The 22,515-nt window shown below is 44.1% G+C and overlaps 1 protein-coding gene across 1 annotated transcript; it reads left to right on the top strand.

Moving 5' to 3' along the window:
* Positions 1-17,351: 17,351 nt before the first annotated feature.
* On the top strand, positions 17,352-22,300 carry LOC100273915 (uncharacterized). Its single transcript, NM_001196768.1, has 6 exons — positions 17,352-17,798; positions 19,033-19,391; positions 19,475-19,610; positions 19,702-19,838; positions 19,941-20,064; positions 21,731-22,300. Exons 1-6 carry the CDS (start codon positions 17,753-17,755, stop codon positions 22,237-22,239), a joined length of 1,311 nt encoding a protein of 436 aa, NP_001183697.1. The 5' UTR covers positions 17,352-17,752; the 3' UTR covers positions 22,240-22,300.
* The last annotated feature ends 215 nt before the right edge of the window (positions 22,301-22,515 follow it).

The raw sequence follows: 22,515 nt of genomic DNA, 5'->3' as shown, positions 1-22,515 counted from the left end.
GACGTCTTCGGAAGATAAGGTAGCTTCGGATTGAGCTAAAAATTTTACATGCCCGCAACCTTTCTTCTCTAAGACAGAAGCAATTCCTCTGGCGCCCGAAAAAGCGCATATGTCGCCACGACTGTTCAGAATCTCTTCGAAGGCCTCTGCTTCGTGGCTAATCCATTCCAGCGGACCTTCGGGATTGCCTCGAGAGAAATTCTCTTCGCTGGAAAAGGCGCCTACGCTGGCGAAGCTGGATTTAATTTTATTCACACATTCTACAGATTTGACATAGCATTTCCCCTGAGATGTGCGAAGCTCCTTAACTTTTGATTCCAATTTGCTGACCATAAAATCACTAAGTTCTCGTTTCGTTTCCTCAAGCGCGCGCTCCTCTTTAGCTCTAGCCAGCTGTTTCTGAAGATCTTTAATCTCGCGTTTTTGAGCTTCGGCCTGGGCCTTTGAAGCAGCTTCGTCTTTTTTCACTTTATCTACCAGTGTAAGCAGAATTTCATCTTTTTCCAAAGCTTCGTTTCTCAGTCTGATAACTTCGGAGCGTAAATTATTAAACGCAATTTCATAGCTTTCATCTTCGGCGCTCTTTTGGGCTCTTAGTGCGTTGCTTAGGATCAGGCCCTATACGAAAAAGAATTCATATAAGAAAAAAGGAATGAGTTGCGTAAAAATAAGGGGGTTTTTCAAGTGTTTAATTCCTATACCTTCAGGCTGTTGTACGCAAGACTGTCTGCGAGATCTTCTTTCGTCATGGCGCTTAATCCAGATTCAAGCTTCGGGAAACCAATACTTCTGGCCATTTCTCGGCAGACAGATAGCTCTTTGTTGTCAGGCAGGCAGTATAAGAAGTCATCTTCATTCGTTCCATTGAATATTACTGCCCCCTTCGGATATTTTAGTTCCTTTGCATAATGGATGGCTTCATGAGTTTCTTCTTCAGATAGCTTCTTCCCCGAAGCATGTCGTATCATGTAATCGCGCATGCTGGCAGGTGCTTCGGGGATGGCGGTGTCAGTTTCTTCAACTAATACTGGTTCTGGAATTTTTATTGCTTCGGCTTCAAAAGGTTGCTCCTTGTAGGGCTCTGAAGGCCCAGCTTCAGCTTCAGCTTGTTGAGCCGAAGCTTCAGTAGAAGCTTCAGCAACTTCAACACTTTTTTTGGAATTGTGCTTGAAGACTTAATTGTCTCCAAGACGTCTAGTACATTTACCATTCTTTTCCTTTTTGGGGTCACTGATGGCCCCTTTTGGTTTTTTGCTGTTTCAATATTTACTGCAGGACTCAAAACTTCTAATGTTTTTCCCTTAGTCGGCTTTTTCGCTTCTTCCATTTTTTCTGTGGATGGTGCTTCGGCCATCTCTGCAGTTTCTGGCAGCAAGGTTGGCTGTTCAGCTTCGGTGGCCGAAGAAGCTTCTCCAGTGAACTCAGGCACCGAAGCCGGTTCAATATAGCGTGGCCGGTGTGTGAGGACTTTTATCCTCTTTCTCTTTGATTCTGGCTCGCTAGGAGCAGTTGCAGCTTCCTCTTCTGCAGAGGTTGTGTTCTTTCTTTTCTGCCCTCGAGTGGGATAACGATAGTCAGGGTAAAAGAACCCAATTGCATCAAACACCCGATTGAGTCTCTTCTTTTTTCGGCCTCCGAAGGCTGCTGATAACGCAGTGTTCTCAGCCTTCGAATATGCGCCAAGAAGTTCGTCACTTAATATTTCAATGCTTTTCAACCAGTCGTCGTCAGGTTCGACAAATTTGTCCCCATATTTGAATGTGTATTTTAATCTGACTAGTCCGCCTTCGTCGGACTCTTTGATGGTTTCCTTCGGCATTTCCCACTTTTCTGCAAGTGGCCATACCCTGAAGGCAATATGTTCTTGGACCAAGTCCCTTGTCCCAATAAACGAGCAGACTACTCCGAAGGCTCTTTGGCACTCTTCGGCGGCTTCGTTCATTTCAACCTTCGGCCTCCGAAGGCCGAAGCTTTGCCAAATAGGACGCATAATTATACCTTTGATGTCTTCTCGTGCTGATAAGTCATTCTTCACATAAAACCATTCTGTCATCCAATCCCCGGGCCATCTCTTCCGAAAGGTTGGTACGGGACAGCTTGCCCCGGACCGAGAGACGAAGCTGTAGCAGCCAAAGTTGTTATGGTACTGTTCTTTGCCCCAAGGTTTTGTTTCATATAATAATTCATGAACATTACAGAAGCTTCTTGCGTCAGGCTCCAGACCTTGGCTTCTCGTGGCCCACACGAAGATATTTAGCCTTATAATAGCCTCTGGAGTAAGTTGATGAAGATAGACTTCGAAGATTTTCAACACCTCCACGACGAAGTTGCTCAAGGGGAATCGCAATCCAGCTTTCAAAAGGCTTCGGTACACCACAACTTCATTTTCTTCAGGGTGTGGACAAGTCTTTTCCCCTTCGTCCGCCCTTACAATGGACAGATCCCGGAAATACCTTCCTCTCATATTAACAAGATGATTCTCTTTGATAGTTGATTTACCATAAACTGAATGGCTTGGTCGCCAGGGGCGATCTTCGGAGTCTTCGCCACCGCTGTCCACATCGTAACTTTCACTGTCACCAGTATCTTCAGACAGCCCTTCCAGAATTTCCCTGGTGATCTTTTCTGTGTTGGTCTTCGACATTGCTATAAGAAACCCTAAGTTCTTCTCTTCATCAAGACTCAGCTTCATTTCAGCAGCAGCCTTCTTAGCAGCTTCAGACATCTTCGGAAACACTAAAAAACTGTTTTCAAAGCCGAAGCTTCAAAGCTAAAAGCTTAGCAGATCACAGTGTGCAAGAGCTAAAAAATGAATGAGCAGGAGTGGTTGGCCAGAAAGCGTGCAAAATAAGTTTGCGGTATGGCCGTATTTATACGCTTGATGCGTTGAAAGTTGAAAGACCCCACTTGTCATTGAGTGTTGCTATTCTAGCAAAGGGAAGGTGTTTTTTCGGACCTTCGGCTCAAGGCCTTCGTCCATATCGCAATCTGAATTTATTATTTACAAATTAATATTGCGAGGGGCTACTGTTGGGGGCCTTCGTCCTCCGAAGGTCCTCAAAAACATGATTTGACAATGTTTTCCGAGTGGATTATGTGAACAGGTATTTTCGGATCCAGAATTATGAATATGGAGCACGGCCAGGACGAAGCCTGAACCAGACGAAGGTCGAGTGTAGCCGAAGCTGTGCGCAGGGAAGCTTCGGCGCGATGGCAGAAGGGGGAACCGACTTAAAGATGAAAAGACTTCGGGGGCCTCGACAGATTTCCATAAGCCGTTAACAAATGTAATGGACATGGATGTAATTTTACGTGGGCTGCGTCCCGCGTCTATAAATAGATGAACAGTACTCCCGTACTGTTCACGCTGACTTGGCATTTGCTTTTGCGTCACGCTCGTACTTTTCACCTTCTCTCAGGACCGAAGGTACATTTGTAATTTGAAATCATTTCTGTTTTTCCATGTTAATAAAATAGAAATGATTCTATGATGATGCTTATATTATATTTCATGCTTTATGTGAGTCCTTCGTCATTACTTGTTATGTTTACGAAGGTATGTCTCTCATGACCTTCGTCCGAGACTCATTATTTCCCGAAGGGACATAATGCTTCGAAGGACGAAGGACTTTAACACTTAACACTTTTTATGTTGCCTTGTTCTTAACTCTTAGCATTTGAGAACAAGTCACCAACAATGCCACATCACGATATAAAAACAAAAAGAACTTGCAACCATAGCACAAACTAGCCAACCTAAAGAGCTCTGTTATACATCATCCTATTATTTACCCTATGTCCTTCTGTCAGTGTTTAGCACCGGCAACACACTACGGTATGTATCATGCAGTGTTTTTTGTGGTTAGCGAGATCAACTGTAGCTCGATGGTTTGTGCACTGCAAGACGAAACATAAAGATTTATATAGGTTTGGGCCGTTGGAATGCGTAATACCCTATATCTTGTGTTCAGTGTCGATGGAATTGATCTCAGTTTGAGGTTATAGAATAGGGTGCTCTGTCAGACTTCGAGGGGTGCAGAATCATTTCGTAAGGGTGCTTATCCCGCTTTCTATATAATGCTTTACATGTTAGCGCTTATCACTACTACTACACATACTTGAGTCTATTTCGGTCGGCCAATGATGCTTCATGCATGACGCTTTGTTCCGACTTATGGGCGACATAGAACTCTGCGCTAGCTTCATCGGGGATAATTGCTAAGCAAGCTTTCTGCCTTCCCTTGGTCTGAGTTAGTCGACCAACCTATGGGCTCAATTGTCTGGCCCACTCATTCTCTTTAATGGCCTATGAGCTCTATCCACGCTATGGGGGCCTAGGGGATACCTATCTCCCACACCCTTAGCATGTCTAGCATCAGAAGCCAAAGCCTCAGCCTTCAGTGTCCATTTCTTTGACCAACCCACAATCCAGTCATGGGGGGCTCAACCTTATATCCTAGGGCCTCTAACTTATGATAAAGTGCCTTAAGGTCACCCTCAATACTCAGTACAAAATACTTGTATCAACAGGACAAAAAGGAGCCTTTCGAAGCCCGCACAGTAAACAACATGGTGTCTAATTCAAAGCATATATATTAGGGCTAGAGGTGCTGAAGCTAGAAGTGAAATCTTTGAGAAGTTGAACCATTTCCATTTTCATACTTTCTATTTCTGTATTTAGATAGCAAATCTTTTCCTATAAGTCAGCCTCTGTATGAACAGATTATTAGGTGACGAATTGTATCCCATCAAGTATACAGGTGTTTATCTTCTAAAGATGTAAGATGTAATCCTATAGTTACACCTTCGAGTGTGACAAGAGTCAAAAAGAGAACACCAAGTTGCAAAGACTCTGAAGTCCTTCAGTTGGAAGGCAAAGTCAAAAAGACATTATTCGGTATTGGTGATAAGACTCCAAAGTCCTTTAGATGGAAGGTAGAGTCAAAAAAAGATCACCTAGTAATGATGGTAAAGGCTCCAAAGTCCTTCAAATGGAAGGCAGTCAAAAAGAGATCACCCAGTAATGGTGATAAGACTCTGAAGTCTTTTAGATGGAAGGTAGAGTTAATAAGAGAACACCTAGTAATGGGGATAAGACTCCAAAGTCATTTAGCTAGAAGGTAGAGTCAAAAAGAGATCACCCTATAATGGTGATAAAGACTTCGAAGTCCTTTAGATGGAAGGAAGAGTCAAAAAGAGTTCACCTAGTAATGGTGATAAGACTCTGAAGCCCCTCGGATGGAAGGTAGAGTCAAAACAAATCTCAAAGTCCTCTAAAGTAACAAAGGATTACACGTATAATGGGCATGTACGATATATAGTCATTTACACCTTCAACAATTTATCTATCACAGGCTCATGATTCATATTTGTGAATCTTTTCATACGAGGGTAAAGTTGGTCGCATCACACATGAATGATAAACATATATTGCTTTTGGATCCACCTAACCTTTGTTTGCATTGCAAGAGTGGGGCACGACTTGAGATTGTCTGTTGTTATGTGTGAAAAGAAGGGAATGTGTTTTTCTCCTTCGGTTTAAAAAAGGTTTTTGTTTGGTTTCACACATCACAAAAGCATAATAAGATATTATAACAAGTGGCAAACATTGTTCTTTCAATTACACCAATGTTTACAATACGAAGTCATTCATGGACCTTCTTTCATGACTTTGTTGGCTACATCATCACAGATTTGCAATACAACATCGTCTAATGTTTTGTTTACACCCTCAACTCATAGCGAGCACTTAGTTCTTATAAAGACTAGGGGGAGCTATACCCTTGTGCAGGTGCTCCAATGAGAACTAGTGAAGAGTGATGAGTCTTTGGTACCTTAGGAAAAATCAGTGGAGTCATCTTTACTTTTTTCTTTACATTTTGCAATCACTTTGAGAAATTTACTTTGAACATTTATTTTCAAGCAATTACCATGGTAGCTTGTCTTTATCTTGCTAGAACGTTTGGGTGAAGTTGGGCTTGTGATTAGGGTTTAATCTTTGCAAGAATTTTAGAGAAGTCAAATTCACCCCCCCTCCTCTTGGGCATCGTGATCCTTTCAATTAAAACCACACATAGAACTTTCAAACTTTACTGCCACTTTGCTTGGGAAAGTGTAGATGGTGATGCTTATTTATGGAAGTTCTATTCACATCCTCAAGTATAATATGAGGAGAATGGAAATACACATGTGCACTGCTCAATCTTCTCACCTTGCAGGGCGAAGAGCGCATGTGCACAACACCTGTGTGAATGGTCTACTAAAATCCAGCTCACGACCTTGAGGGGCATGACCTCTTTTTGCAATTGTTGGTTTCTTAGCCTTCAAGTTTGTGGATCAGTGTCCTCAATAGTTTAGATCATGATCGTGAATGTGATTAGATTAGACATGGCCTATATAAGTAGCCTATTGACCATCCAAAAACACATCTAATCGAGATAGGGTTTTTTCTCTCCTCGTTGTTGCATTATCATCATAGTACTACATCTCGAGTGCTTGCATGCATCGATGATCAGAAAAATGAGGTCTTTGAAATCCTTGTCCTTGTGATCCTACATTAGGTGGGGATGAATAAGTTTTTATTGGGAAGCACTCTTTGCCTAACTACTCCTAACTTCTATGACAAATTGTCTTCTATCTATGTCATGTGCTGGCATATTTGTCGTCAGGTGCTCTAAGCTCTCCCTTGAAAGGGAAATGTGCCCTTGGGCCATTTCTAGTATATTTTGGTGATTAAGTGCCCAACACATATTGAGTGAGTAATTATATGCCAAATGATGGATGAAGTGCAAATCAACAAGAAGGTATGGTTCTAGACTTAGTACATTGGTTTTTATGTACTAATATATTTGTCTAAGTGCTAGAATCAGGAAAAGAAAAGGATTGGAAAAGAGTTGGCTGTGTACAACCAACTGCTGCTCAGTCTGGGTGCACCGGACAGTGTTCGGTGCGCCAGGCCAGCTCCGGTGAACTGGCCACTCTCAGGAAATCTTCAGCGGCGTACGACTATAATTCATCGGACTGTCCGGTGGTGCACCGGACTGTCCGGTGAGCCAACGGCCGCCAGCGCAACAGTCGGCCGCGCAATCCGCGCGTGACGCGTGGCCCCAGCCAACGGTCGGCTGGGGGCACCAGACTGTCCGGTGTGCACCGGACAGTGTCCGGTGCGCCAACCAGCCCGAAGATCCAACGGTCGGCTGCGCCAGGAATGGAAGGAGATTCGCACCGGACATGCTACAGTGACTGTCCGGTGGTGCACCGGACTATCCGGTGCGCCACCCGACAGAAGGCAAGAATTGCCTTCTTTGTTGGGTTCGAACGGCTCCTAGCTGCCTTGGGGCTATAAAAGAGACCCCTATGCGCATGGAGGAGTCACCCAAGCATACTTTGAGCATTCTAAATCTTCCACACTCCGTCTCCGCGCACTTGATTGACTTTCTTAGTGATTTGAGCTCCGTTCTAGTGGTGAACTTGTTGCGATTCATTCGAGCTCAAGTCTTGGCTGTGTGTGTGCGTATTGCTGCGGATTTGTGTGTGTTGCTTCCCTCCCTTACTCTAGTGCTTTCACTTTGATCTTTGTTGTAAGGGCGAGAGACTCCAAGTTGTGGAGATTCCTCGCAAATGGGAAAGAGTTAAAGAAAGAAAAACACCATGGTATTCAAGTCGATCATTAGATCACTTGAAAGGGGTTGAGTGCAACCCTCGTCCATTAGGACGCCACAACGTGGAGTAGGCAAGTGTTATACTTGGCCGAACCACGAGATAAATCATCGTGTCTCTTGTGCTTGTTTTTGACCATTGTGTTTCACAAGAGCTCGGTCCTTAGCCACTTAATTCCATTGTGCTAACACTTAACCAAGTTTTGTGGCTATAAGTTTAAGTTTTTACAGGATCACCTATTCACCCCCCCTCTAGGTGCTCTCAATTGGTATCAGAGCCGTTCTCTTCACGAAAGGGACTAATCGCCCGAAGAGATGGATCCTAAGGGAAAGGGGATGGTGGTCAACGATAAGGAGAAGAAGTCTATCCTCAACGAGCCAAGATACGATAAGCCCACTGACTCTGGCTCGAGTCACAAGAAGAAGGACAGGAATAAGAAGAGGCGCATCAAGAAGATAGTCTACTACGATAGTGACGAGTCTTCTTCTTCCCAAAGAGATGACGACGACGAGAAGAAAAAATCGGTTAACTCAAACTTTTCTTTTGACTATTCTCGTATTCCGTTTAACTCCAATGCTCATTTACTTTCAATTCCACTTGGGAAACCTCCACACTTTGATGGAGAAGACTACTCATTTTGGAGTCACAAAATGCGTAGTCACCTATTCTCTCTCCATCCAAGTATTTGGGAGATCGTTGAAAACAGAATGCTTTTTGATAGTACTGACAACCCCATTTTCATTAATGAGCAAATCCATAAAAATGCACAAGCAACCACTGTTTTGCTAGCATCCTTGTGTAGGGACGAGTACCACAAGGTGAGCGGCTTGGATAACGTCAAGCAAATTTGGGACACCCTCAAGATTTCTCATGAGGGGAATGGCACCACCATGATCACCAAGATGGAGTTGGTGGAAGACAAACTAGGAAGGTTCGCAATGATCAGGGGGGAGGAGCCAATCCAAATGTACAACAGGCTCAAGACCCTGGTCAACAAGATCAGGAGCTATGGAAGCACAAGATGGACGAACCACGACGTCGTTCGACTTATGCTCAGGTCCTTCACTGTACTTGATCCTCATCTTGTGAACTCTATCCGTGAAAATCCTAGGTACACCAAGATGACGCCCGAGGAAATACTCGGAAAGTTCGTAAGCGGGCGTATGATGATCAAGGAAGCAAGATACGTTGATGAGGCATTGAATGGTCCAATGCCCATCTACGAGCCTCAAACGGTTGCTCTCAAAGCAACAAGTAGCAGGGAGGCGCTACCTAGCAAGGTGGCGCAAGTTGAGGCGGCCGGGCTAAACAAGGATGAAATGACCCTCATTATCAAGCGCTTCAAGACCGCATTGAAGGGACGCAAGGAGTACTCAAACAAGAACAAGGCAAAAGGAAAGCGTTCCTGCTTCAAGTGTGGTAAGATAGGTCATTTTATTGCTCAATGTCCCGATAATGAAAATGACCAGGGAGACGAAAGACATGGGAAGAGGGAGAAAAAGAAGGCCTACAAGAAGGCGAAGGGCGAGGCACACCTTGGCAAAGAGTGGGACTCGGATTGTTCTTCGTCCGACTCCGACGACGAAGGACTCGCCGCCTCGGCCTTCAACAAATCGTCGCTCTTCCTCAACGAGCGTCATACTTACCTAATGGCAAAGGAGAAGAAGGTAAATGCTCGAGAAACTCCTAAGTACTCTACTTCTAGTGATGAGGACTCTAGTGATGATGAAGTAGATTACACTAGCTTGTTCAAAGGATTAGATAGAGCTAAAGTAGAAAAGATTAATGAGTTGATTGATGCATTGAATGAAAAAGATAGACTGCTAGAGAGGCAAGAGGACATTTTGTATGAGGAACATGACAAATTTATTAGTGTTCAAAAGTCTCTTGCCTTAGAGATTAAAAGGAATGAATTACTAGCTTCTGAGTTATCTATTTGCAATGAATCTATTTCTAGCTTGAAGATCTTGAATGATGAATTAAATGCTAAGCTAGAAGTAGTAAATAAATCTAATTCTTGTGTAGAGCACGTTGTGATTTGTAATAGGTGTAAGGACTTCAATGTTGATGCATGTGTTGAGCACCTTAATGATGAAGTAGCAAGTCTTAATGCCCAACTTAAGACTTGCAAAAGTGACTTTGATAAATTAAAATTTGCTAGGGATGCCTACACTGTTGGTAGACACCCCTCAATTAAGGATGGGCTTGGCTTTCGAAGGGAAGCCAAGAACTTAACAAGTCAAAGGGCTCCCATTCTCAACAAGGAGAAAGGGAAGGCTCCTATGACTAGTAGTAGTCAAAAGAATCATGCATTTATTTATGACAGAAAATTTTCTAGGAATGCTCATTATAATAGGAGTTATAATGCTTATGATTCATATGCCATGATTGTTTCAAGTTCTTCCTTTGTGCATAATAGAAATATGCCTAGAAACAATGTTGTTCATCATGTGCCTAGGAAAATGCAAAATGAATCTGCTACTGTTTTTCATGCCTGCAACACTGATTTTGTACTCTCATGTAAAAATAAGAAAGTGGTTGCTAGGAAGTTGGGGGCCAAATGCAAGGGAGACAAGACTTGCATTTGGGTCCCAAAGGATATTGTAACTAACCTTGTAGGACCCAACAAGAGTTGGGTACCTAAGACCCAAGCCTAATTTGCCTTGCAGGTTTATGCATCCGGGGGCTCAAGCTGGATTATCGACAACGGATGCACAAACCACATGACGGGGGAGAAGAAGATGTTAACTTCCTACGTCAAGAGCAAAGATTCCCATGATTCGATCATCTTTGGAGATGGGAACCAAGGCAAGGTTAAAGGTCTAGGAAAGATAGCTATTTCTTCCGAGCATTCCATATCTAATGTGTTCTTAGTTGAATCGCTCGGGTATAACTTGTTGTCCGTTAGTCAACTATGTAATATGGGTTACAATTGCTTATTTACCAATGTAGATGTGTCTGTCTTTAGAAGGATTGATGGTTCACTAGCTTTTAAGGGTGTACTAGACGGCAAACTCTATTTAGTTGATTTTTCGAAGGAGGAGGCCGATCTAGATGCATGCTTAATTGCTAAGACTAGCATGGGCTGGCTGTGGCATCGCCGTCTAGCACATGTTGGGATGAAGAACCTTCATAAACTTCTAAATGGAGAACATGTGTTAGGTCTAACCAATGTTTCTTTTGAAAAAGATAGACCTTGTGCAGCTTGTCAAGCAGGTAAACAGGAGGGAAGTACTCATCACAGCAAGAACGTGATGACCACGACAAGACCTCTAGAGCTACTTCATATGGACCTCTTCGGACCCGTCGCCTACCTTAGCATCAGGGGAAGTAAGTATGGTCTTGTTATTCTTGATGATTTTTCCCGCTTCACTTGGGTATTCTTTTTGCAGGACAAATCAGAAACCCAAGGGACCCTTAAGCGCTTCCTAAGGAGAGCACAAAATGAATTTGAGCTCAAGGTGAAAAAGATAAGGAGCGACAACGGGTCCGAGTTCAAGAATCTTCAAGTGGAGGAGTACCTTGAGGAGGAAGGAATCAAGCACGAGTTCTCCGCTCCCTACACACCACAGCAAAATGGTGTGGTAGAGAGGAAGAACAGGACGCTTATAGACATGGCGAGGATGATGCTTGGTGAATTCAAGACGCCCGAACGGTTTTGGTCAGAAGCTGTGAACACAGCTTACCACGCCATAAACCGGGTCTACCTTCATCGCCTCCTCAAGAAGACGTTGTACGAACTTCTAACTGGTAACAAACCCAACGTTTCATATTTTCGTGTATTTGGGAGTAAATGTTACATTCTAGTGAAGAAAGGTAGGAATTCCAAATTTGCTCCTAAAGCTGTAGAAGGGTTTTTGTTAGGTTATGACTCAAATACAAAGGCATATAGGGTCTTCAACAAATCATCGGGTTTGGTTGAAGTCTCTAGCAACATTGTATTTGATGAGACTAATGGCTCTCCAAGAGAGCAAGTTGATCTTGATGATGTAGATGAAGACGATGTTCCAACGGCTGCAATACACACCATGGCGATTGGAGATGTGCGACCACAGGAACAAAAAAGCAAGATCAACCTTCTTCCTCAACAATGGTGCAACCCCCAACTCAAGATGATGAACAAGTTCATCAAGAAGAGGCTTGTGATCAAGGGGGGGGCACAAGATGATAAAGTTATGGAGGAAGAAGCACCACAGGCCCCTCCCACTCTAGTCCGAGCGACGATTCAAAGGAATCATCCCGTTGACCAGATTTTGGGTGATATAAGCAAGGGAGTAACTACTCACTCTAGATTAGTTAATTTTTGTGAGCATTACTCGTTTGTCTCTTCTATTGAGCCTTTCAGGGTAGAAGAGGCCTTGCTAGATTTGGACTGGGTGTTGGCCATGCAGGAAGAGCTCAACAACTTCAAGCGAAATGAAGTTTGGACCCTGGTGCCACGTCCAAAGCAAAAAGTTGTGGGAACCAAGTGGGTGTTCCGCAACAAGCAAGACGAGCACAGAATGGTGACAAGGAACAAGGCTCGACTTGTGGCAAAAGGTTATGCCCAAGTCGCAGGTTTGGATTTCGAGGAGACTTTTGCTCCTGCGGCTAGGCGAGAGTCTATTCGCATTCTATTAGCCTATGCCGCTCACCATTCCTTCAGGTTGTTCCAAATGGATGTGAAGAGCGCTTTCCTCAATGGGCCAATCAAGGAGGAGGTGTACGTGGAGCAACCCCCTGGCTTTGAGGATGAACGGTACCCCGACCACGTGTGTAAGCTCTCTAAGGCGCTCTATGGACTTAAGCAAGCCCCAAGAGCATGGTATGAATGCCTTAGAGATTTTCTAATTGCTAATGCCTTCAAGGTTGGGAAAGCCGATCCAACTCTTTTCACTAAGACTTGTAATGGTGATCTATTTGTATGCCAAATTTATGTCGATGACATAATATTTGGTTCTACTAACCAAAAGTCTTGTGAAGAGTTTAGCAGGGTGATGACACAGAAATTCGAGATGTCGATGATGGGCGAGTTAAACTACTTCCTTGGGTTCCAAGTGAAGCAACACAAGGATGACACGTTCATCTCCCAAATGAAGTACACGCAAGACTTGATCAAGCGGTTTGGGATGAAGGACGCCAAGCCCGCAAAGACACCAATGGGAACTGACGGACACGTCGACCTCAACAAAGGAGGTAAGTCCGTTGATCAAAAGGCATACCGGTCTATGATAGGTTCCTTGCTTTACTTATGTGCTAGTAGACCGGATATCATGTTTAGCGTATGCATGTGTGCTATTTCAATCCGATCCAAGGGAGTGCCACCTAGTGGCCGTTAAGCGAATACTTAGATATTTAGTTGCTACGCCTTGCTTCGGGATCTGGTATCCAAAAGGGTCTACCTTTGACTTAATTGGATATTCAGACTCCGATTATGTTGGATGCAAGGTTGATAGGAAGAGTACATCAGGGACGTGCCAATTCCTAGGAAGGTCCCTGGTGTCTTGGAGTTCTAAGAAACAAACTTCTGTTGCCCTATCCACTGCTGAGGCCGAGTACGTTGCCGCAGGACAGTGCTGCGCGCAACTACTTTGGATGAGGCAAACCCTCCGTGACTTTGGCTACAATCTGAGCAAAGTCCCACTCCTATGTGACAATGAGAGTGCAATCCGCATGGCGGATAATCCTGTTGAACACAGCCGCACTAAGCACATAGACATCCGGCATCACTTTTTGAGAGACCACCAGCAAAAGGGAGATATCGAAGTGTTTTATGTTAGCACCGAGAACCAGCTAGCCGATATCTTTACCAAGCCTTTAGATGAGAAGACCTTTTGCAGGCTACGTAGTGAGCTAAATGTCATAGATTCGCATAACTTGGATTGATCTATAGCATACATGTGTGTTATGTCCTTGATCAGGTTCCTTTATGCATTTTGTTGTTTATTTATGGTGCTCAAGTTGTGCAAGCAACCCCCGGTCCATGTGTGAGTGATGCACATATTTAGGGGAGATGTGCTACAACCTGACCCTTTGAGACTAACCGTTGCTTGAGTTTATTTAACTTAGTCTCAAAATTGGATTGAAAGGGAAAAGTGGACTTGGACCATGCAAGACTTCCACTGCACTCCGATGAGAGGGTAATTCACTCCAAGTTCATCACCATACTGATACTGCCTTTTTGCTCTTAGTTGACAATTTTGGTGAGGCAATGGGGTTAAAGGGCCCAAATTGATCCCATTTTGGTGCTTGATGCCAAAGGGGGAGAAAATAAGGCCAAAGCAAATGGATCAGCTACCACTTGTGAATTTTTTTTGAAAAAGAGTAGAGTAGAACTTTTGATTTGTCAAAATAACTCTTACTATCAAAATTTGGTCTCTTGTGGGGAGAATGTTTGAGTATGGGAAAAAGGGGGAGTTTTTGGCTCTTAATCATTCTTACTCTTGGATTATCTCTTTTTGTGTCTAAACATGTGTGTTTAACTTAGAGATAGGAAAATGAATTTGATTTGCAAAAACAAACCAAGTGGTGGCGAAGAACGATCCAAATATGTCAAATCGTGTCAAAAACTATTTCTGTTCTCAATTGCATTGATGTTGCACTTCAATTTGTTGCTTTTTGATGTGTTGGCATAAATCACCAAAAAGGGGGAGATTGAAAGGGAAATGTGCCCTTAGGCCATTTCTAGTATATTTTGGTGATTAAGTGCCCAACACATATTGAGTGAGTAATTATATGCCAAATGATGGATGAAGTGCAAATCAACAAGAAGGTATGGTTCTAGACTTAGTACATTGGTTTTTATGTACTAATATATTTGTCTAAGTGCTAGAATCAGGAAAAGAAAAGGATTGGAAAAGAGTTGGCTGTGTACAGCCAACTGCTACTCAGTCTGGGTGCACCAGACTGTCCGGTGGTGCACCGGATAGTGTCCGGTGCACCAGGCCAGCTCCGGCGAACTGGCCACTCTCGGGAAATCTTCAGCGGCGTACGACTATTCACCGGACTGTCCGGTGGTGCACCGGACTGTCCGGTGAGCCAACGTCCTCCAGCGCAATGGTCGGTCGCGCAATCCGCGCATGACGCGTGGCCCCAGCCAACGGTCGGCTGGGGGCACCGGACTATCCGGTGTGCATCGGACAGTGTCCGGTGCACCAACCAGCCCGAAGATCCAACGGTCGGCTGTGCCAGGAATGGAAGGAGATCCGCACCGGACATGCTATAGTGACTGTCCGGTGGTGCACCGGACTATCCGGTGGTGCACCGGACTGTCCGTTGTGCCACCCGACAAAAGGCAAGAATTGCCTTCCTTGTTGGGTTCCAACGGCTCCTAGCAGACTTGGGGCTATAAAAGAGACCCCTAGGCGCATGGAGGAGTCACCCAAGCATACTTTGAGCATTCTAAATCTTCCACACTCCGTCTCCGCGCACTTGATTGAGTTTCTTAGTGATTTGAGCTCCGTTCTAGTGGTGAACTTGTTGCGATTCATTCGAGCTCAAGTCTTGGCTGTGTGTGTGCGTATTGCTGCGGATTTGTGTGTGTTGCTTCCCTCCCTTACTCTAGTGCTTTCACTTTGATCTTTGTTGTGAGGGCGAGAGACTCCAAGTTGTGGAGATTCCTCGCAAACAGGAAAGAGTTAAAGAAAGAAAAACACCGTGGTATTCAAGTCGATCATTGGATCACTTGAAAGGGGTTGAGTGCAACCCTCGTCCATTGGGATGTCACAACGTGGAGTAGGCAAGTGTTATACTTGGCCGAACCACGAGATAAATCATCGTGTCTCTTGTGCTTGTTTTTGACCATTGTGTTTCACAAGAGCTCGGTCCTTAGCCACTTAATTCCATTGTGCTAACACTTAACCAAGTTTTGTGGCTATAAGTTTAAGTTTTTACAGGATCACCTATTCACCTCCCTCTAGGTGCTCTCATCCCTCCACTAATCACCGACGACTTCGTACCACCAGCAACAACAATGTTAGCATCATCAGCACCATCATCTCCCTCTACATTCAAAAGGTACATACTACTTATTCTAATGTTGTTGCTAATGATATTTAAACAACTACTATGTGAGTAATCCTCATACTACTATTTATGTTTATGATGTTTAATTTAACTAGAATATGAGCAATGATCCTTCTAGTACATGTGATTGTCATGGTTTATATTCTGTTTTACTTTAAAAATAGCCTACTTTTATGATTATTAATAATCACTCGAGCTTCATAGAGTGGCCACAATAGTTGAGGTGATTGGCTTTATGATGGTTGGTGTCAAGGCTAGGTAGTAGGATAACACATGCAACACAATTGGCCATGGGAGTCGAGTACTGCAATTTGTCATGGTGCCATAGTGACTTATGGGAGCCGCTAAATTAAAGATGAATAAAAGTGGATAGAGTAGGGAACTGGATCTCATAGTGAATGAGCAAGATGTGTATAAGACAAGGTATCATAGATAAAAAAAACTTTATTTTGGAAATACTTCTTGTGGGGTGTTCGTTAGTCCTGGCGCTCTTTACCATGCCTACGGATTGGACCAACAAACATGCTCCCCAACTAGATGCTAAAAATAATTGGTCATAACAGTCATCACACTCTCCATCTGCCCATTATAGTCTTCCCTAGCGTGGGGGTCGCTTACCATAGGCACGTACCCACCCAACTGTCGTGCCCTTCTTCAACATCTGCCAGCCATCACACCTGTCCATCTTCTTTGTCATCGCCGTGCAGCGCCCCCACCTCTCTGTCTATGCAGCATCACCTAGCTCCACATCTGTGCCATGACTAGGCACCATCGCGACCATGTCGCCTTAGCGTTCTCCATGACATCTGGGCTCCTGCTGGCCATCCCACCTATTCTTCTTGTCGTTCGCCGCACCGCCCCACCTTGCCATCTGTGTGTAGCCACCCAACTCTATGTTTCTAGCAAGGTCCATGTCACGAGCAACTCTATAACAACCACACGCCACCGAAACACCATTCACTCAAGCAACAAGGAGATATTGTTAAAAGCACATATTGCAAATGTATGTTTCATGTGTTTTAGATGTATGTTGCAAGTGTCTCATATGAATGTTGTAAAAGTATATCTAGATGGTGCATATATTTGTAATGAATATAAATATATTTTAAAATATATGTTCTAAATGTTTCATTTGTATTAGACATGTGTTGCAAGTGTTTTATCTGAGTATTGCAAAATTATATGCGAATGTTGTATTTATTGTAACGTTATACATGTATGTTGCAAGTATATGTTCTAAATATTTTGTGACGTTTTTTGGCAAAAGAGAGAGAAACAAAAAAAAACAGCAGCAAGTTGAAGACCTATATGGACTGTGAGGCGACCCATCTCAATTTGGTGAGCGAAAGTATAAGAAATCGAGTGCTCATGGGCATGAAATATCCAAGTCTTTTTAAGTGTTTACTAAAAGCAAGACCATAGAAATATCAGACATTATTGCGTCTTTAAAATATCTATACCTAATACTACTACATCAGAGCCCGCGCAAATAATAATATTGTACACATTAAAACAAATTCGTTACATCACGTTGACACTGACAAAGTGAGCAACACAAGAACTACCCCATCATTTCTTCAACAGAGACCATATCACATTAGCCACTAGAAAACCGCAAAACCTTTGCCTACTCAACGCTCATGGCCATTTCTTTACTCCACCCTAGTAGCAGCCCACCGGAGACCAGACAGCGAGGCTCTCCTCGCGCCTTCCGCGTTTCCGTTCCGCTCCAAAACCTGGTGGCCTTGGGCTGGCCGCGCCCGCGACATATGCCTCCTACTGGCGAACCCCATCCACACGACACGACACTGCTCAGCCGCCGGCCTGGGTTGACTTGACTCAGGCGGGGACACGCACACGTTCGTTCTTACGTGCTTCCGCCGGCGCGGGTTGGCGTGGCAGTCGGGCTCGGCCCTCAGATCCTCCAAAGATTGGATTTTGGAGGAGTGCGCTGTTGTGTTGGTGGCGGAGCTTCCTGGCGTTGACTCCGACCTTGCTGTTCCTAGCAGCTCCCACCCAAGAGGCATCGCGGCGACCGGATCGGTCGATGTGTCGCCGGTAGATTGGCCGGCGTCAGCGGAGGGTGGAGATGGGGAACTGCATGGACAAAGCGGTGCCGGTGGACAACACCTCCTGTGAGTGCATGAGCCTCTTCTCGCTCGATTTCTAAGCAACTGCTCCTATTGCTTTGCTGCTCTGTGCTCGTCTCTTCTGATTCCTCAGGCCTTGTTCGGTTTTCATGGATTGTAGGCCTGGAACGAATCCTAGCCTTATTGTTTCTCTAATTTGTATAAATTTTGATAAGCTATAACGAATCCTGGTCCATTCCTGGTCAAACGAACGATCCTCAGTCAGATCCAGCCTAATGGCTGTCTGCTCCGAGGAGGCTGGACAGGGCGCTCCAGCGTTGATCGGTGGACCTTCCATATGCGCGCCTTTTCCTTCACCATGATTCATTATTGTGTTGCTACTGCTGCTAGCCTTTTGCTGCCTACTCTATTTTTGTGTATGCTTGTCTATGTGCCATCGCTTTCTTCTTTTCCCTATTTATTTACTGTGGAGTGTCAGTATTTCTTTCATAGAAGAGGAAATGGATATTTTCGTTTTGTAAATTGAAGGAGTTATCATTTTCCATTTTCCAGTTCGGAATTGATTACCCACTTATAGGCAGAGAGTGTCAAATTGGTATTATGATACGCCCAGCCATAATGTTGTTTGAATCATAGAATTTGGTCCCAACTCATGGAGTGGCCTTGGCAGCAAGTGTCTCGTTACATTATCTAAAAAAGAGCAGCACCCTTGCTTTATCTTGATGGATTGGAAGGTGGAACTTACCAGTAATGCCCATCGTGTATTGCTACTTGCCGATTTTGTAGATTGTAGTTCTATTAGCGTTGCCACTTCGTCTTCACATTTGTCTCTTTTTTTTCCAGAAGTGTAGGAACTTGGCTGTTAATTAATCTGTAATTTGGTTCTTCCTGTGATACAATAAGTGTCCTTTGGGAGGCAGTGTCTGGTTAGATTAGTTAATAAGCTCAGCCCCAGAGCTCCAATCTTTTGGAATTATCATGGTTTTTCTGAGACAACAGGAACTTTATTCCCTGAACGTTTACGTGTTTGCACAGTTAGAGTGTTTCACTTTGGCTGGTCGATGTTAGGAGTATAGTTATAGCTGTTGCATCTTGCTGATTTTCTAATTTATACTGTACGTCTGTTACCATGACCAGACTTATGTCTTGAACCACATTATCAGCAAAAGTGAAGGATTTCGATCATTAATTAAACTAGCCACAAGCAACTTACTTTATGCATGATTTTTTGCTATGTGGTTTACACAGTGTGTTTTGGTGGTTATTGTTGACATGTCAGATCAATCGAAAGCAGGGAGCAAATCAATTTCATCGTCCAACCCTTCGACGGTCAAGACTGGTTCGACTCGGTCGACATGGACTGTAGCCTCATACAAAGATAGTCGAGAGCTTCCTACTCCTAGGACAGAAGGGGAAATCTTGTCATCACCAAATTTGAAGGCATTCTCGTTTGGTGATCTCAGAACTGCGTCGAGGAACTTCAGATCAGACAGTCTTCTTGGGGAAGGAGGATTTGGCTATGTGTTCAAAGGCTGGATTGATGAGCAAACTCTTGCCCCTTCAAAGCCAGGAAGCGGTATGGTTGTTGCCATCAAGAAGCTAAAACCAGAAGGTTTTCAGGGCCACAAGGAGTGGCTGGTATGTTTGCCAGTGCTTTAGCCCATATTCTCATATTTCTCAAGGCCTATCTGTTTGTGTTTACTGTGGTTGCTCTCCTGCAGACAGAGGTTGACTACCTTGGCCAACTTCACCACCAGAATCTTGTCAAACTCATTGGTTATTGCACAGATGGTGATCACCGACTTCTGGTGTATGAGTACATGCCTAAAGGAAGTTTGGAAAATCATCTATTCAGACGTATGTTTTTTATTCTAATGCAACCTTTTTCTTCTGGAATCTGTCGTTTCCTATTTCTACCTAGTTCAGCAGAAAATTTCTGTTGTTTCAGGAGGTGCGGATCCTTTATCCTGGGGAACAAGACTCAAAGTTGCAATTGGGGCTGCTAAGGGTTTATCATTTCTGCATGATGCTGAGAACCAAGTCATATATCGTGATTTCAAGGCATCAAACATTCTCCTTGACTCGGTATACATGAAATGTCTACTCATCCTTGTTCTGGGCAAACTTCTATTTTTTTTTGGCAAATCTTGCTTTATTATTTCCTTAACTTCTTTCTCATCAATGTAGGAGTTCAATGCAAAGCTTTCAGACTTTGGCTTGGCAAAAGCAGGTCCAACTGGGGACAGGACCCATGTTTCTACACAGGTCATGGGCACAAGAGGTTATGCAGCTCCAGAATATGTTGCAACAGGTTAAAAACTATCTAGATTTTGAGTGGACGTCATGAAAAATTGTGAAATGATAAAAACATGCCGAACTTTAGGATGTGTTTGCTCTCTTTAGGTAGTGTTTGGTTCCGGAGCCAGTTGGGATGGAGCGGCTCTGAGCCAAGGAGCGTCTCCATCCGGAAGATTTTAGGGAGCCAGATGGTTAAACATTTGAGCATAATATTCTTTTTAGAGCCACTCTATCTTACATGAAACCAATTGAAACAACAACAAATTGGAAGCGGAGCGACTCCGTTCCACTAGACTCTGGAACCAAACACTATCTTATGCTTTCCATTTCTTCAACATTATTTCGTTTATATCACCTTAAGTTCAATATAAGCTCCTAATTTTGTATTAGCTAAGGTTATATTTACCGAGTTAGTCTTATCACATTCGCTTATTATGGAAGCTTATTTACTTATGATCTAGGTTAACATGCTATTGTGTTATGATAATGCAATCAAAATTTTGTTTGTGTCATCTTTTAATTTTGGTTTTAAGGTTCTAGAATTGGCGGAATTGTGCTAATGCTAGTACAATTGAACTGGTTGACAAACATACCACTCCAACTTAGGCTTGTTCGGTTGCATGTAGACTGGATGAGATTGAGGAGGATTAAATTCCCTTTCTATTCAATTTTGACTAGCAAGAGATTTAATCCTCTCCAATCCTAACCGAGTAGACACTTAAAGCTTGTTCGGTTAGGAGTGGATTGAGGGGGATTGGAGAGGATTAAATCCTCTCCCATACAAATTTATATAGGAGGGGATATAATTCCTTCCAATTCCCTCAATCCACCTCAAACCAAACAAGCTCTTACTGGATTTTTAGGGTTGTGACTGTCCTAAAAAGTGATGCCAAGAAACTGCTGAGCTACAAAATATGCTTCTAGGATGTATTACAGTGCATAAGAATATTATTGATTGTCCTTTTAGTGTAGTCCAGTCCAGTCCAGTGGCAAGACATTAATATTCTACTTTGGTAAGATTGTTCCTTGTGTTGATAAAAAGGTCTTATTACACGTGTGCCGTGTGGTTTACCTCTTATGAGAGATGTTCATGTTTTCTTCCCCTTTCCTGCTATTTTCGCTTTGCGTGTAATTTAGCCTACATAAATAAGATGTATAATATGCTTAAGGAGTTGTTTGGCACAATTGCTGCTTGTTGGAAAAACTGCATATCTGAGAAGCTGGTGAAAAACAGCTTCTGCTTATTGACTGTTTTTAGTTCGTTTTGAGAAGCAGCTGAACTGATAAGCTACTGCAAGGGATACCACAGGTATTAACTTCTGTTTAAATCTGCGAAGAAGCTGAAAATAAGTTGTGCTAAATAGGGTCTAAATTTTCATGCAATTGAACAGTTCAAAAGGGTAGATTCAACAATTATATTCCATTCGTGATCTCCGTGGGGAGCTCAGATACCTTTTATTCAATCCTTTTGAAGGAAGTGGAACACAGCAGGGAATACCCCCTCTAATTCGTGCAGGCACGTAGGAGTACGCATTAGAGAGTAGAGAGATCTCCACATGTACCAGATCAAATCTTAAGCTTGGGCATAAAGCCAGTATATTGATAATCTGCTCGGCCACACTATTCATTTTGGCAAGATTGTTTTTCCTCATGCATCGTCTTGTTAAAAACTGCTCCAGGTCGGCTCTCAGTGAAGGCAGATGTCTACAGCTTCGGCGTGGTGCTACTGGAGCTGCTGACGGGACGGCGGGCGCTAGACAAGTCGAAACCATTAACCGAGCAGAACCTGGTGGAGTGGGCGAGACCCTACTTGAGCGACAAGCGCCGTCTGTACCGCATCATGGACTCCAAGTTGGGCGGGCAGTACCCTAAGAAGGGCGCCCACGCCGTCGCCGGAATCGCCCTGCAGTGCATCCGCAACGAAGGGAAGATGCGGCCTGCCATGTCCGAGGTCGTGGAGAAGCTAGAGCAGCTGCAGGATCCCAGGTACAACGTGGCGGCGCCGCCACAGGTGAACACGGCGTCGTCGTCGTCGTCCTCTGGCTCAGTAGTCCCCAGGTCGCCCAGGAAGGCACAGCCTTCTCCCAGACGCCTGTCGGGTTCGGCCTCCCCGTTGCCAGCACCAGCAACAGGCTCCCCGCTGCCGGGGTCATCGAGGAGTAGTAGTAGGACTGCGCAGGTGCACTAGGCGTGCGACAGAAAGGATGAAAGGGAGCGGCTATACGTGTGTGTGTGACTGTGTTGTTGTCGTAGGCATGTAGCTGTTGGTTTCATTCCATGTGTACTAGCTGTATATTTTTGCTGTATTCACTACCGGAATCCAAGGCTTTGCCGAGTGTTGCAATCTTTGCCGAGTGCCTTTTGTCGGGCACTCGGCAAAGACGGCTTTGCCGAGTGCCGCACTCGGTAAAGCTAGGCTCTCGGCAACGAGGCTCTTTACCGAGTGCCGGACACTCGGCATAGG

Source organism: Zea mays, chromosome 1, assembly GCF_902167145.1.
Source record: "Zea mays cultivar B73 chromosome 1, Zm-B73-REFERENCE-NAM-5.0, whole genome shotgun sequence".
NCBI classification, from domain to species: Eukaryota; Viridiplantae; Streptophyta; class Magnoliopsida; order Poales; family Poaceae; genus Zea; species Zea mays.
This window is presented reverse-complemented; position numbering and strand designations above follow the sequence as displayed.

Coding starts and splice junctions, on each gene's coding strand:
- LOC100273915 (NM_001196768.1), top strand. CDS start 17,753: ATGGGGAACTGCATGGACAAAGCGGTGCCGGTGGACAACACCTCCT. Junction 19,392..19,474: donor AGGGCCACAAGGAGTGGCTG/GTATGTTTGCCA, acceptor GCTCTCCTGCAG/ACAGAGGTTGACTACCTTGG. Junction 19,839..19,940: donor CAAACATTCTCCTTGACTCG/GTATACATGAAA, acceptor TCATCAATGTAG/GAGTTCAATGCAAAGCTTTC.